The sequence below is a fragment of the Pelophylax lessonae genome, assembly GCF_965119305.1.
Source record: "Pelophylax lessonae genome assembly, chromosome: 1".
NCBI lineage: Eukaryota > Metazoa > Chordata > Amphibia > Anura > Ranidae > Pelophylax > Pelophylax lessonae.
In genome coordinates, this window is record NC_138768.1 from 727,268,959 (window position 1) to 727,286,277 (window position 17,319).

At 45.3% G+C, this 17,319-nt stretch overlaps 1 protein-coding gene across 1 annotated transcript in view; it reads left to right on the forward strand.

The window, feature by feature from the left end:
• The first annotated feature begins 1,427 nt into the window (after nucleotides 1-1,427).
• Nucleotides 1,428-17,319, forward strand: part of FRG1 (FSHD region gene 1) — a 44,262-nt gene continuing 28,370 nt past the window's right edge. The window contains exons 1-5 of the mRNA XM_082271118.1: nucleotides 1,428-1,535; nucleotides 2,093-2,160; nucleotides 13,427-13,549; nucleotides 14,277-14,334; nucleotides 17,198-17,312. Coding sequence (XP_082127244.1) covers nucleotides 1,474-1,535; nucleotides 2,093-2,160; nucleotides 13,427-13,549; nucleotides 14,277-14,334; nucleotides 17,198-17,312 — 426 coding nt within the window. The 5' untranslated portion in view covers nucleotides 1,428-1,473. The remainder of the gene's footprint in view (nucleotides 1,536-2,092; nucleotides 2,161-13,426; nucleotides 13,550-14,276; nucleotides 14,335-17,197; nucleotides 17,313-17,319) is intronic.

Sequence of the window (17,319 nt, forward strand, 5' to 3'; positions counted from 1 at the left end):
GCGGCGCCCTGAACGGAAGTTCTCCTCTCCCCCTCCCTCCTTGCAATCTTCTGGGACATGTCAGAGGTCCCAGAAGATTGCCGGCCAATCAAGACGCGCAGCGTGAAGCCGCAAACTGTCACAGCCGGGTGCCCACAGCAGTGATGCCGGCGCTACCGAGACCAGAGGGAGAGGATCGAGGCTTCGGGCAGCCGCATCGCTGGACCGTTGGACAGATGAGTGAAATGGCTGGAACTCCGCTTTAAGTGGTTAAAGCCTCACCACACTTTCTCTATAGTCCTAAAGTAGAAAACAAGTTTTAATTTTTTTTTTTTTTGGGGGGGGGGGGTTATTACCTTTTTTCTTAATGTGGATTATTAATAAAAAAAAAAAAATGATGGGAGCAGGAAGGATTTTTAATGCCTAGGAGATGCACTAGGTCTCTTTCTTACCTGCCTGTCCACATTGTACACTGAGCTGTGAACACAGCTGGAATGAGTTTGTGTGGACAGGAATTTGCTAAAAGAGGACAGAGTAGATCAGCAGAGCACTTAGTGCCGGTTCACACTAGGGCGACCTGTGAGGCGACCTGGTCGCCTCACAGGTCGCCGCAGGTCGCCTCCCATAGGGAAGCTGCGGACTTGTTCTAATAGGAGCGACACAAGTCGCTCCGACCTAGAAAAAGGGTCCGGAGCTTTTTTGGGGCGACCCGGAGGCGACCGCCATAGACTTCAATGTTATGAAGTCCGTGGCGGCCGCTCCGAGGTAGCGGCGCTGCAGTGTGAACCGGCGCTAAGATGTGAAAACAGTACTGTATGAAAAACATGGCAATATTTTATGATACACTGAATGTCATTCTGTTGGGGTTAACCTATACTTTAAATACTGTACATGTCAGGATATGGACTGTTAAGTCCACATTTCTCCAGTATCATAATGCCTGGATCAGCACCTATGTGTCACTGGAAATTATTCTGAGCCTGGGTTCACACATATGTGATGTCAGACATCGCATATGATTCGAACTGCATTGTTGTGCAGATCACATGCAACGTCTGTGCAAATGTGAATTCTGTGATACAGTTGCATGGCTGAACTCTCATTGGATTTGCACGAAAAAGGTGCAGGAACCTTTTTTTTTTTTCTGTCCACACTGGAATCGGATCGCATGGGGTGTTCAAACCCATACGATCTGATTCTTGTCCGAATTCCCAGTTCGGACTGTGATCTGCAAACCGATGTGGGGGTGTTATTAAATTTTTATTGACACCCACAGCGGTTCGCAGAGGGCAGTGTGAACTGCCTGCGGGGGGAGACGTAATGTGGGAACTCGCATTAGAATCGCGCTGGTTCCTGCATCGCATATTTGTGAACCCAGGCTAAACATTTGACAATTATGACACAAGTTATGACCCTCAAGTTATTGTACAGTGATGTATTTACAAATATACTGTTATTCTTTTTTAGAGCAGTTGCGTATCTATCGCTGTCACCATGGCTGAATATTCGAAAGTAAAACCCACCAAGCTGGTGCTAAAGGGAATGAAGGATAAGAAGTAAGACATTGTGCCAATCTGTAATTGCTTAATATCTATCCATTGCAACAGATGTTCTATAGAGATGTCATGTAAACTACTACACAGCATCATGATGCCTAAGGATTTCTCTTTGATTTCCTTTCTTTTAGTTTATATAAATTGTTTAGAATGTTTTTGTTAGGAAGTGGGCTAAAAATGTTAGACCATCTGCTTTTAGTTTTTTTTTTTCCATTTACTTCTTTTGCCTCTTTTCTGAAGAAGCAATGACGGAAGATGATTTGTTGCCTTGTGCTCCCAATGGAGAAGAGATCCTATCTGCATCTTCAGATCCTATTTACTAGTATTTATGGTACTCCTTGAAGGCTATATTTTCTGTGTTATACTGGAACACCCCGCAGGTGCCCCCACTGAAAGATTTCCTCCCACCCCTCTTCCCAGTGACAGTATTTTTTTTAGATATTCCATCAGTTTCTGTTCCAATGCTCAGCAGAAATTCTCAGGAATTGAGAGTGAGCATCTTCCCAGCAATAAGAAGCTGACAGGGACTTCAATATCAATATTCCTTTTCTTTCTAGTAAGAAGAAGCACAAAAATAAGAAAAGAAAGCTAGATGATTCAGAAGAGAATAAACTGGACATTGTCGGTAAGTCTTTCGGGTTACTAGCCTTTTTTAGTACTTTTTTTTTCCCCGCAAGATGTGTTGTACCTGTATGTAGAAATACACCGGTCACTGCTAGTCATGCTAGTGAATGCTAACCTCCTCTATTAACACACATAGGTTCTGAGAAGTTGTCATGGCTGGGGGGTGGGGGGGGGGGCTGTATACTAAATACTGAAAGGGGTCCACTACCCGACATAATATCATGCAAAGATGGTGGTCAGAGACAACATAAGTAGAGGTAAGCCAGTTGTAATTATAAAGTTTTTGTGTGTGTGAGTTTTTTGTTTTGTTTTTTAAATACGTGCAACTTACCCTTTTATGATCAGTGGAGCGTTCGTTGACTTGACAGTAAGGGCTCTTTCACACGTTCCGCCTCCGTAGGCGGATACGTGCTGCTCAGCGGGGATCGATCCGCCGCTGAGCCGGCGGATGACAGCTCCGTCTCCGCTTGCAGTGCGGAGAGGGAGGTGTCACAGCTCCCGCTGCTCTCTATGGGGCCTGTCCGCTCTCATCCGATCCGATCCCTGAACGGATGGAAAAATAGGGTTTCCATCCGTCCAGATTTCACGGACAGGATCGGATATGGATGGCAGCGGGTATCAGCGGAGGTGTCTCCACTGACATCCGCTGCCCCATAGAGCTGCATGGAGGATCCGATCAGATCCGCCTAAAAAACTGACAGGCGGATCTGATCGGATCGCCGGTGTGAAAGAGCCCTTACTCTATGATTAAATAGTAATGTGAAGGTGGTGCGCTATTCTAAAAAAAATACATAAAATTCGTAATCATATTACAATCAGTGTACAAAATTAAAACTAAAGCCAGAATATCATTGTGATACGAAAATAAACAAGTAGATTAGTGCCAGATGTGCACCATGAAATAAACCTAAGCCCCTGTTCACATAGGGGCGATCCGACTTCAGGTGGCGACCTCCGAGATCGCGGTGCGAGCAGCGCGCCGCGACCTCGGAGCGGCCGCCACAGACTTCATAACATTGAAGTCTATGGCGGTCGCCTCCTGGTCGCCCCAAAGAAGCTCCGGACCCTTTTTCTAAGTCGGAGCGACTTGTGTCGCTCCTATTAGAACGGGTCCGCAGCTTCCCTATGGAAGGCGACCTGCGGCGACCTGTGAGGCGACCAGGTCGCCTCGCAGGTCGCCTCTATGTGAACGGGGGCTAAGAATAATGTAAAATTGATACACTCGTAAGGTATAAATATCAAAATAGTGTGAAATGTTCTTCCAATAATAAAAAATTCAATCCATGAATCACTTTAAACATGCAGTGCTTCTTTAATGAAAAACCTCATTGCTCAATGTGCAAGATCCGTCCACCTGCTATCCACCTTTGAATGCAACGCGCCCTTACCTGCAGCACAATGATAATGTGCAGTATAAAATAAACCAATACGCCTGGGGAAGTCCAATGGCTTACCTTGAATCCTCCTCTGATCAGAATGGGAACGCTCCATGGTTATAAATTGGAAAACAAAATGATTTCATAGTGCAGTATGTTTAAAAAGCATTTATTTAGAAAACTTCATCCAAAACACATTTTGACAGGTAAAAAACAGCATGGAATCCAAATCTCTGTGTGCCGTGTGCAGCTTCAGCTCCTCGGCTGCCCAACACGGATCGTAGTGTAAACAGACAAGACTGACGTCACTGGCTCCTCCTACACGTTGCGTCACTGGTCACGTGACTTCTTCATTAAATTGCCTGCCTTCATAATATTTTGTACATTGTTTTCTAAAGGAATATTTAGAGCCGGTCCACACTAGCGCGACTTGTCAGCCTGACAAGTCGCGGTCCATTGACCGCTACAGGACCCGTTCTAATAGGAGCGACACAAGTCGCTCCGACTTAGAAAAAGGGTCCTGTACTACTTCGGGGCGACCTCGGAGCGACTTGCATAGACTTCCATTATGTGAATTCCCTGCAAGTCGCTCCGAAGTCGCCCCCGAAGTAGTACAGAGTCGTGTCGCCTTAGCCCCGGTTCACACTTCTGCGTGTGCGGGGTTCGCATGTAATATCGGAGCGCACTGCTCCGACATTACATGCGATCAGCTGTGCGGTGCGAGTTTAGCCATACAGTTTGTATGGCTAAATTCGCATCGCACCCGGAGCAAACACGCACAGGAGGCATTTTTGCAGCCGCATCAGGATCGGATCGCACAGCGGTTCACACTTGTGCGATCCGCTCCTGTGCGAACTGCACGATCGCACTGCGATATGCGATCAAACTGGGGGTGTCGTTAAGATTACATTGACACCCCCAGCGTATCGCATATGGCAGTGTGAACTGCCGGGGGTGCGTGTGCGATGCGGGAACAGGCTGCGAATTCGCAGCCTTCCCGCATCGCATAAATGTGAACCGAGCCTTAGTGTGAACCGACTCTTACTGGTACACTGTTTTATTGTTAAGTTTTTTAAATATTGTATCTAATTGCAAAATTAAACAATGGCACCTGCAGCCTTAATAATTTTAGTTTGTGAATGATTCTGTAGTCTGCATATGATTACAATTAGGGTTGAGCGGACACCTAGATGTCCGTGTTCGACGGGTTCGGCCGAACTTTAAAAAAAAGTCCGGGTCCGTGTCCCGGACTTTTACCGAACTTTTCCCGGACACCGAACCCCATTGAAGTCAATGGGGACCCGAACTTTAAGGCACTAAAATGGCTCTAAAACACCAAAGGAAAGGGCTAGAGTGCTGCAAATGGCAGCAAAACGTAATTAAGAGCATGGCAAGTGCTCTGCAAACAAATGTGGATAGGGAAATAACTTAAAACAACAAAAAAAAACAGAAAAATAAAACAATGTTCTTCTTCATCTCTGAAGGACGAGGCCCATATGGAGTAGGAGGGAGGTTGAGGTGGTGGTGGATGTGGCGGTGACATAGGCGTGCGCACAGGGTGTGCTGGGTGTGCCTGGGCACACCCTAATCACCTAGGGCACATAGCATTGCCAGTGAGGAGATGGGAAAGATCTCCCTGGGACCTGCTCTGCTCTATTTCTCCTTGCCTACAGGTACATGGCCCCGATACATTACTCTCCCTGCTGGCAAACACATGCATGTGTATTTCAACTTTGGGGTGCACACCTTAATGCAATAGGCTGCGCACACCTATGGGCGGTGTAGGTGGAAGCGGCGGTGGAGGAGGACCAGGGCCGGATTAACAGCATCATGGGCTTGGTGCTGAGGATTTTGAAGGGCCTTAAGGGCCGTGCCTTGCCATGCACCCAGAGGAGGAAGGGTGCAGCCATGCATGCCTAATTCAACATGGGATGCTGTCTCTGAAGCCCATAAACACATCCATGCATCGCCAACTGTCCCTCCTTGTCCGGCCTTCACGCTGTGTGGGGAGGTTCTGAGGGTGCTGCCTGGGGAAGCGAGCATAGAAGCCAGACTTCTGTGTTTACAAGTGACAGAAGAGCGGTAACAGTGAATATGGCCAACCCGGGGCCTATATAAAAGGTAGGGGCCTGGAGCTGCAGCTCCAATAGCCCCTACATTAATCTGGCCCTGAGGAGGAGGACGAGGTAGCCAACACTGCTTCTTTTCAAAAATTTTAAATGAGGGTACACCCCAAAAGAGTGAGAAAGAGCAAAAATGGAACAATGGGTGGGTAAGGTCGGTATCCATTGCTATTCTGCATAAGGTACGGAAAAGTCCCGTGGGATCCATGCCTGGTTCATTTTAATGAACGTGAGCTTGTCCACATTGTCTCTGGACAGGCGGCTGCGCTTGTCTGTTATAACGCCCCCAGCCGTGCTAAATACCCGTTCAGATAATACACTGGCTGCAGGGCACGCCAGCACCTCCAAGGCGTAAAGGGCAAGCTCAGGCCATGTGCCCAATTTGGAGACCCAGAAGTTGAAGGGGGCAGACCCGTCATTCACTACATGTAGGCGTGTGCACACATACTGCTCCACCATGTTGGTAAAATGCTGCCTCCTGCTAAGACGTTCCATCTGAGCTGCTGGTGCTGCTGTTTGTTGTGGCGTGCTGACAAAGCTTTTCCACATTTCGGCCATGCTAACCCTGCCTTCTGAGGTGCTGGCGGTGCCCTGGTTGCGTTGGCGACCTCCTCCTCCTCCTCCTCTGCCTTGTGCTTCCACTGTGGCCCCGCTGTCAGATGGGAATGCCAGCAGCATGGCGTCTACCAGCGTGCGCTTGTACTCGCGCATCTTGCGATCGCGCTCCAGTGAGTGAATTAAGGACGGTACGTTGTCCTTGTAACGGGGATCCAGCAGCGTGGCCACCCAGTAATCAGCACAAGTTAGAATGTGGGCAACTCGGCGGTCGTTGTGGAGACACTGCAGCATGTAATCGCTCATGTGTGCCAGGCTGCCCAGAGGCGACGAAAGGCTGTCCTCTGTGGGAGGTGTATCGTCCGTGTCCTCTGTATCCCCCCAGCCACGCACCAGTGATGGCCATGAGCTGGCCTGGGTGCCACCCTGCTGTGAACATGGTTCCATCTCCTCCTCCAGCTCCTCCTCCTCCTCATCCTCCTCATCCTCCAGAACTGTGCCCCTGCTGGACAATTGTGTCCCTGGCGTTTGTGTGTGCAGGAACCCACCCTCGGAGCCCCTTGCGAATGACTGCCCTGAAAGCCTTTGAAATGTTACCTCTTCATCCTCCTCCTCCTCCTCATCCTGTGCCACATCCTCTTCCATCATCGCCCAAATTGTTTTTTCAAGGAGGCATAGAAGTGGGATAGTTAAGCTGAGAATGGCGTCATTGCCACTGGCCATGTTGGTGGAGTACCCAAAACAGCGCAACAAGGCACAATATATGCAAATGTCAAATATGCAAACTATGCCGCAATTTAATGTTTTTTACACCAAAAGGGTGTGTATTGAATAGCGGAATAGGATAAAAAACTGTGTATCTCACACGTACAAACACAGACTAGGCCCGATTAAATTTTTTCCTACCCTAAAGGGAGGATGAGGAAGAGGAGTATGGAACATGCAGCACCCTCAAATCTTCAGAAGTATGAGATGAACCCCAAAAACTTGGAAAGGTGGATCTCTCTCACACGTACCAACACAGACTATCCCCCAATTTAACTGATCCCCAAAGGTTTTTGATTAAATAGCGGAATAGAAAATATGATCCAAAAAAAGTGTATGTATATCACACGTACACAACCACACTAGGCCCCAATTACTATTGTTTGTACCCCTAAAAGGCTAGATGAGGAGTAGGGGGGGTATGGAACAGGCAGCACCCTCAAACCTTCAGAAGTATGAGATGAACCCCAACAACTTGGAAAGGTGGATCTCTCTCACACGTACCAACACAGACTATCCCCCAATTTAACTGATCCCCAAAGGTTTTTGATTAAATAGCGGAATAGAAAATATGATCCAAAAAAAGTGTATGTATATCACACGTACACAACCACACTGGGCCCCAATTACTATTGTTTGTACCCCTAAAAGGCTAGATGAGGAGTAGGGGGAGTATGGAACAGGCAGCACCCTCAAACCTTCAGAAGTATGAGATGAACCCCAACAACTTGGAAAGGTGGATCTCTCTCACACGTACCAACACAGACTATCCCCCAATTTAACTGATCCCCAAAGGTTTTTGATTAAATAGCGGAATAGAAAATATGATCCAAAAAAAGTGTATGTATATCACACGTACACAACCACACTAGGCCCCAATTACTATTGTTTGTACCCCTAAAAGGCTAGATGAGGAGTAGGGGGGGTATGGAACAGGCAGCACCCTCAAACCTTCAGAAGTATGAGATGAACCCCAACAACTTGGAAAGGTGGATCTCTCTCACACGTACCAACACAGACTATCCCCCAATTTAACTGATCCCCAAAGGTTTTTGATTAAATAGCGGAATAGAAAATATGATCCAAAAAAAGTGTATGTATATCACACGTACACAACCACACTAGGCCCCAATTACTATTGTTTGTACCCCTAAAAGGCTAGGAGTAGGGGGAGTATGGAACAGGCAGCACCCTCAAACCTTCAGAAGTATGAGATGAACCCCAACAACTTGGAAAGGTGGATCTCTCTCACACGTACCAACACAGACTATCCCCCAATTTAACTGATCCCCAAAGGTTTTTGATTAAATAGCGGAATAGAAAATATGATCCAAAAAAAGTGTATGTATATCACACGTACACAACCACACTAGGCCCCAATTACTATTGTTTGTACCCCTAAAAGGCTAGATGAGGAGTAGGGGGGGTATGGAACAGGCAGCACCCTCAAATCTTCAGAAGTATGAGATGAACCCCAAAAACTTGGAAAGGTGGATCTCTCTCACACGTACCAACACAGACTATCCCCCAATTTAACTGATCCCCAAAGGTTTTTGATTAAATAGCGGAATAGAAAATATGATCCAAAAAAAGTGTATGTATATCACACGTACACAACCACACTAGGCCCCAATTACTATTGTTTGTACCCCTAAAAGGCTAGATGAGGAGTAGGGGGGGTATGGAACAGGCAGCACCCTCAAACCTTCAGAAGTATGAGATGAACCCCAACAACTTGGAAAGGTGGATCTCTCTCACACGTACCAACACAGACTATCCCCCAATTTAACTGATCCCCAAAGGTTTTTGATTAAATAGCGGAATAGAAAATATGATCCAAAAAAAGTGTATGTATATCACACGTACACAACCACACTAGGCCCCAATTACTATTGTTTGTACCCCTAAAAGGCTAGATGAGGAGTAGGGGGGGTATGGAACAGGCAGCACCCTCAAACCTTCAGAAGTATGAGATGAACCCCAACAACTTGGAAAGGTGGATCTCTCTCACACGTACCAACACAGACTATCCCCCAATTTAACTGATCCCCAAAGGTTTTTGATTAAATAGCGGAATAGAAAATATGATCCAAAAAAAGTGTATGTATATCACACGTACACAACCACACTAGGCCCCAATTACTATTGTTTGTACCCCTAAAAGGCTAGATGAGGAGTAGGGGGGGTATGGAACAGGCAGCACCCTCAAATCTTCAGAAGTATGAGATGAACCCCAAAAACTTGGAAAGGTGGATCTCTCTCACACGTACCAACACAGACTATCCCCCAATTTAACTGATCCCCAAAGGTTTTTGATTAAATAGCGGAATAGAAAATATGATCCAAAAAAAGTGTATGTATATCACACGTACACAACCACACTAGGCCCCAATTACTATTGTTTGTACCCCTAAAAGGCTAGATGAGGAGTAGGGGGGGTATGGAACAGGCAGCACCCTCAAATCTTCAGAAGTATGAGATGAACCCCAAAAACTTGGAAAGGTGGATCTCTCTCACACGTACCAACACAGACTATCCCCCAATTTAACTGATCCCCAAAGGTTTTTGATTAAATAGCGGAATAGAAAATATGATCCAAAAAAAGTGTATGTATATCACACGTACACAACCACACTAGGCCCCAATTACTATTGTTTGTACCCCTAAAAGGCTAGATGAGGAGTAGGGGGGGTATGGAACAGGCAGCACCCTCAAATCTTCAGAAGTATGAGATGAACCCCAAAAACTTGGAAAGGTGGATCTCTCTCACACGTACCAACACAGACTATCCCCCAATTTAACTGATCCCCAAAGGTTTTTGATTAAATAGCGGAATAGAAAATATGATCCAAAAAAAGTGTATGTATATCACACGTACACAACCACACTAGGCCCTAATTACTATTGTTTGTACCCCTAAAAGGCTAGATGAGGAGTAGGGGGGGTATGGAACAGGCAGCACCCTCAAACCTTCAGAAGTATGAGATGAACCCCAACAACTTGGAAAGGTGGATCTCTCTCACACGTACCAACACAGACTATCCCCCAATTTAACTGATCCCCAAAGGTTTTTGATTAAATAGCGGAATAGAAAATATGATCCAAAAAAAGTGTATGTATATCACACGTACACAACCACACTGGGCCCCAATTACTATTGTTTGTACCCCTAAAAGGCTAGATGAGGAGTAGGGGGGGTATGGAACAGGCAGCACCCTCAAACCTTCAGAAGTATGAGATGAACCCCAACAACTTGGAAAGGTGGATCTCTCTCACACGTACCAACACAGACTATCCCCCAATTTAACTGATCCCCAAAGGTTTTTGATTAAATAGCGGAATAGAAAATATGATCCAAAAAAAGTGTATGTATATCACACGTACACAACCACACTAGGCCCCAATTACTATTGTTTGTACCCCTAAAAGGCTAGGAGTAGGGGGAGTATGGAACAGGCAGCACCCTCAAACCTTCAGAAGTATGAGATGAACCCCAACAACTTGGAAAGGTGGATCTCTCTCACACGTACCAACACAGACTATCCCCCAATTTAACTGATCCCCAAAGGTTTTTGATTAAATAGCGGAATAGAAAATATGATCCAAAAAAAGTGTATGTATATCACACGTACACAACCACACTAGGCCCCAATTACTATTGTTTGTACCCCTAAAAGGCTAGATGAGGAGTAGGGGGAGTATGGAACAGGCAGCACCCTCAAATCTTCAGAAGTATGAGATTGTGTTCACTGTACCCCACAAAGATTGAGTTCACTGCACCCCACAATGATTGTGTTCACTGCACCCCACAATGATTGTGTTCACTGCACCCCACAAAGATTGTGTTCACTGCACCTCACAAAGATTGTGTTCACTGTACCCCCCAAAGATTGTGTTCACTGCACCCCACAAAGATTCTGTTCACTGTACCCCACAAAGATTGTGTTCACTGCACCCTAAAAGGATGTTGTTCACTGCACCCCACAAAGATTGTGTTCACTGCACCCTAAAAGGATGTTGTTCACTGCACCCCAAAAAGATTGTGTTCACTGTACCCCCCCAAAGATTGTGTTCACTGCACCCCACAAAGATTGTGTTCACTGCACCCCAAAAAGATTGTGTTCACTGTACCCCCCAAAGATTGTGTTCACTGCACCCCAAAAAGATTGTGTTCACTGTACCCCCCAAAGATTGTGTTCACTGCACCCCACAAAGATTCTGTTCACTGTACCCCACAAAGATTGTGTTCACTGCACCCCAAAAAGATTGTGTTCACTGTACCCCCCCAAAGATTGTGTTCACTGCACCCCACAAAGATTCTGTTCACTGCACCCCACAAAGGATTTTGTTCACTGCACCCCAAAAAGATTGTGTTCACTGCACCCCAAAAAGGATTTTGATCACTGCACCCCAAAAAGGATGTTGTTCACTGCACCCCAAAAATGATTTTGTTCACTCCACCCCAAAAAGATTGTGTTCACTGCACCCCACAAAGATTGTGTTCACTGCACCCCAAAAAGATTGTGTTCACTGTACCCCCCAAAGATTGTGTTCACTGCACCCCACAAAGATTCTGTTCACTGTACCCCACAAAGATTGTGTTCACTGCACCCCAAAAAGATTGTGTTCACTGCACCCCAAAAAGGATGTTGTTCACTGCACCCCAAAAAGGATGTTGTTCACTCCACCCCACAAAGATTGTGTTCACTGCACCCCACAAAGATTGTGTTCACTGCACCCCAAAAAGATTGTGTTCACTGCACCCCAAAAATGATTTTGTTCACTGCACCCCAAAAAGGATTTTGTTCACTGCACCCCAAAAAGGATGTTGTTCACTCCACCCCAAAAAGATTGTGTTCACTGCACCCCAAAAAGATTGTGTTCACTGCACCCCACAAAGGATTTTGTTCACTGCACCCCAAAAAGATTGTGTTCACTGCACCCCAAAAAGGATGTTGTTCACTGCACCCCAAAAAGGATTTTGTTCACTGCACCCCAAAAAGATTGTGTTCACTGCACCCCACAAAGGATTTTCTTCACTGCACCCCACAAAGATTGTGTTCACTGCACACCAAAAAGGATTGTGTTCACTGCACCCCAAAAAGATTTTGTTCACTGCACCCCAAAAAGATTGTGTTCACTGCAGCCCAAAAAGATTGTGTTCACTGCAGCCCAAAAAGATTGTGTTCACTGCAGCCCAAAAAGATTGTGTTCACTGCAGCCCAAAAAGATTGTGTTCACTGCAGCCCAAAAAGATTGTGTTCACTGCAGCTCACACACAGAAAAATGGATGTGGATCACTGACACCTGCCTATCTCCAATCCCACACCACACAGCAATATCGATTGTAGTTTGTAGAACACAGTTTCCCTAAAATTCAGCAGACTCTGTCCCTAACAGGATTGAGAAGAGATCGTAGATCAGGATTGAGTGCAGATTCACCCCACCCCCCACACAGCAATATCGATTGTAGTTTGTAGAAGACACTGACCCTATAATTCAGCAGACTCTATCCCTAAAATGCCTACAACTCGCCCTGCCTAAACACTCCGACCTGTCCCTCAATTCTATCCGGACACAAATGGTTTTTTCCTGCCTATCTTTCCCTAATCAGCAGCCAGCACATTGATGTGTGCTCTGTCCCTTAGCTAAGCAGCAGAATGACGCTGCTGCGGCGGCTGCCTCGAACTTATAAAGACTTGGTCACATGCTTCAGACGGCCAATCACAGCTACTAAGACATTTGCAGGCATGGCTGGGATGGCTTAAGGCACACCAGTTAAACGATTGTTGATTGGCTGTTGAAAGCCCGCCATGAAAAGAGCGCCAAAGCATGCAAAACCCGGAAATAAAACGACCGAACACGGATTTTTACCCGAACATACAGTAAAGTGTCCGTGTCCGTGTTCGGGTAAAAAAAATCCAATTATTCGGTACGAACACGAATAATACAGTCCGTGTTCGCTCAACACTAATTACAATGACTTCCATATTGATCACGACCAGAAGCTGCGCTAATTGGTTTCTTATTGCTTGTGGAGCTTTTGGCTGTCAGTAATAGGACGGTCTGACAGCTAGGAATGCACATCTGTCAAAAGAGGAACGTACATCAATCTACAAATTGCAGAAGCATAGCAAGTCATCTTTTGCACCATACACATGTTGCTGCTTGTAATGCGTTTACTAACCTCTGCAATGCCCAATTTGTCTCTAGCTGATTGTTTGTCTGCATTGCAAACTGCAGAAAAGCTGAATACAAACACAATGTTTAAGCTGGCTTCGAAATGTGGTTACAGTTATCAAAGCATACGGAAAGAAAAGGCTTAGGTAGAAGATTGTGTTTGCAAAGTTGCTTGCTCTGCCTGGGTATATTGAAAGAGCTAATGTCATTTAAACATACACTTATCCTTTTAGGTTCTCTATTAAAATAACTTATCTCTGTATTTCAGGAAATTGGTGGACAGTCAAATGTTTTGGTGACATTTCAGGGATGGTAGCCATTGAAATGGACAAAGGAGCTTATATCCATGCCCTTGACAATGGTTTATTTACAATAGGCGCTCCACACACAGGTGAGTATTTAACCCCTTTATTGGAATTTTTTATTTGCTCACATGTTAAAATGCACAATTTAGGCCAGAGGAAATACCCCCAAAAACATTATATATTTCATGAAAGCAGAGACCCTATGGAAAAAAAATTGAAAGGTACTTTTTTATGTCATAAAATAAATGCACTACTGTTTATCCAATCTATATTTTCAGCAAAAATACACTCAGATTATTTTAGCGCATACAGACACAATATAATAATACATTTTTGGTAAAATCTAAAAGAAAAGGTTGCACCTGTAAAAATGATAAAATCTATGGTAGCCAAATTTGTCCATAGGTGACACTGTACAAGCCTTTAAGTGTCATCAGAAACGGTAAATGATGGCCCTGGAATTATTGCTCTTGCTCTGATGGTCAATAACTCAGCCCATATGGGAGGTACGGGCAGAGAGCTTTACTGAGAAGCTGCAGAAGCCTGGATTGAAACCTGCAATCTGCTGTTTATGGGTGCAATACTCTGCAGTCTCCAGGAAAAAAACAAATAAATGTATATTTTTTTACCCTCAAAAAATTTGTGCATTTTTTTTTTTTCTTAAAGGTGAACTTGGCCTTAAACATTTAAACTGAAGTGTGTTTATGAAAATGTGTGTAATCCCTCTCTCTCATAAGAAATCAGTGTCTGTCTTTGTAGACCTCTGGTTCTCACTTGAGTTAACGATTTACCTTTTTTTTTCCCCCTTTCTAGATGATTCTGGTCCAGCTCCACCAGAACAATTTACAGCAATTAAACTGTCAGATAACAGGTAATGAGCTGGTTATGGTTTTACATACATTGGAGGTGGGTGTTTGTTCTAAATATACAATATAGCATTTGGCCAGATCTTATACAATTTTTAAAGAGAACTGTGTAATCTGTGAGAAGTCACAATAGTTATATTTTACATCTTGGGAGATGTACAACTTTCTACACTGCTAGTGGCTTCAATGTCCTGCCAATCTTGTGGATTCAATACTTTTTTGGGACACTGACCCAGTACAAATATGCAAGTTATGCACAAGTTTTGACTTAAAATCTGTGAGAAGTCACAATAGTTATATTTTACATCTTGGGAGATGTACAACTTTCTACACTGCTAGTGGCTTCAATGTCCTGCCAATCTTGTGGATTCAATACTTTTTTGGGACACTGACCCAGTACAAATATGCAAGTTATGCACAAGTTTTGACTTAAAATATATAAGTTCATCTTTTGTAACATGTTACACCCATATTCAGGGTGTAAGATGTAACAGATGCACCAGCCCTCACACCCCTCCTCCCCGCCCCGATCCCCTGTTTTGACAGCGAACAGGAAATCCTCTCCCTGTACCAACTGTCACAATCTAAAAAAACAGTGTTCTGTAAACGTGAAAACTACAATCTTTGCAGCTGTTGGTTTGAGTTCCAAGGGTGCTATTGAGCACTCCAAGTAGTTAATTGAGCTTCCTGTCATTCTGTAAGTACATGCCCATATCAGAGGTATGGGCAGACAGCTACACTGACAGTCTACAGGAGCCTGAGATTGCACTCATGATCTGCTAGTCAGGGGTGCAATGCTTTACAGCAGGGGTACTCAAATGTAAACTTGAAAGGTCCACTTACAAATTTTCCATTCAGTCCGATGTCCGGAAAAGTGACCGTCAAATTCCAAATACAGAACGCCAACAACAAAAAAAGGCATTCCCCAAAACTTGCCCCCATCCAATGCAGAGTGACCAGCGTGCGTGCCCCCATTAATGCAGAGCGACCATGTGCGTTCCCCCATTATTGCAGAGCGACCAGTGTGGGTGCCCCCATTAATGCAGAGCGACCATGTGCGTTCCCCCATTATTGCAGAGCGACCAGTGTGGGTGCCCCCATTAATGCAGATTGACCAGTGTGCGTGCCCCCATTAATGCAGAGCGACCAGTGTGCGTGCCCCCATTAATGCAGAGCGACCAGTGTGCGTGCCCCCATTAATGCAGAGCGACCAGTGTGCGTGCCCCCATTAATGCAGAGCGACCAGTGTGCGTGCCCCCATTAATGCAGAGCGACCAGTGTGCGTGCCCCCATTAATGCAGAGCGACCAGTGTGCGTGCCCCCATTAATGCAGAGCGACCAGTGTGCGTGCCCCCATTAATGCAGAGCGACCAGTGTGCGTGCCCCCATTAATGCAGAGCGACCAGTGTGCGTGCCCCCATTAATGCAGAGCGACCAGTGTGCGTGCCCCCATTAATGCAGAGCAACCATGTGCGTGCCCCCATTAATGCAGATTGACCAGTGTGTGTACCCCCATAAATGAAGAGTGACCAGTGTGTGTACCCCCATAAATGAAGAGTGACCAGTGTGCATGCCCCCATTAATGAAGAGTGACCAGTGACCCATGCCCCCATTAATGAAGAGTGACCAGTGCGGATTAGGGCACCGCATGATTATAAAAAGTCAAGTTATCGGGGGGGGGGGGGCAGAATGGAGAGGATCGGAGTGGCTGTGTCTTACGCTGGCAGCGCTGCATGATTACAAAAAGCCGAGTTCTTCTGCTTACCCGGCGGAGAGGATGTCCTACAAAGTCCCGCCTCCTGGACACCGGCTCCTATGATAGACGTCACCAGTGTTCTGTCTATCATAGATAAGAGCCGGCCCAGGAGGCGGGACTTTGTAGGACATCCTCTCCGCCGGGTAAGCAGAAGAACTCGGCTTTTTGTAATCATGCAGCGCTGCCAGCGTAAGACACAGCCACTCCGATCCTCTCCTTTCAGCCCCCCCCGCTGATGACAGAAGGAAGGAGACCACTTCGGCGGTCCAGATTTAAGTCTGTGTGGGTCCGGAGGCGGCCCGGAGTCCACCTATTGAGGACCCCGGCTTTACAGTCTCCTAACAAGAAAAAAAAAAATAATTTTTTTACCTGCAAAGAGATGTGTTTATTTATTTTTTGTAAAGGTGAACTTATCCTTTAACTTGTTACATGCTTGTTTAGTGACTCTGAACTAAATCCAGAGACAGCTGGGCAATAGCAACCACCTGTATTGCTTATTTAAGATTTTCTTTAAAGTGAACCATTGTATTTGTTTTCTACAGCATTTATGTGGTGTTTTGTAATGTCACACTGCATGAGGGCACTCCAAGTGGGCCTGTACTTTACCCATGCAAGGTAAAGCAGCAGGTTTACTATAATGCTGGTTTTAACAACAGCATAGACTTTACTTCCTTTTATGCACAGTCTCTGTCAGTGAAGAAAAGAAGCCTTGTGTCAGGACTTAAAACTTACAGGGCTGAGAATTTATTTCAAACCCCCATGTGACATCATTAGTGGCCTAAGCAGCCAGTCATTAACATCCACATACTTCTGCATACATTTAGGAACCATGACATTTTCTTCTCTCCTGGCAGCTTAACAGAAAGGCAGGTAAGAGAAGGTAAGGTAAGTATGTTGTGCTAGTGGGGCCACCAATAAAGTGAACCAGTTACTTTTCCATGCATGGGCAAGTGGCTTCATGCAATCTGATATTACACGTTGACCAAATACTTGCTGTACTCACAATACAATTTTGTGCTATTTTGTGCAAAAATGTTGTCAACCATGTAGCATTATCATTCTGAACTTGGTCTTTATTTTTAATGCATTTTAACGAGTCTTATCTCTTAAAGGATTGCACTCAAGTCTGGTTATGGAAAGTACCTTGGCATTAATTCAGATGGACTGGTTATGGGCCGTGCAGATGCTATTGGTGCTAGAGAACAATGGGAGCCTGTATTTCAAGATGTAAGTT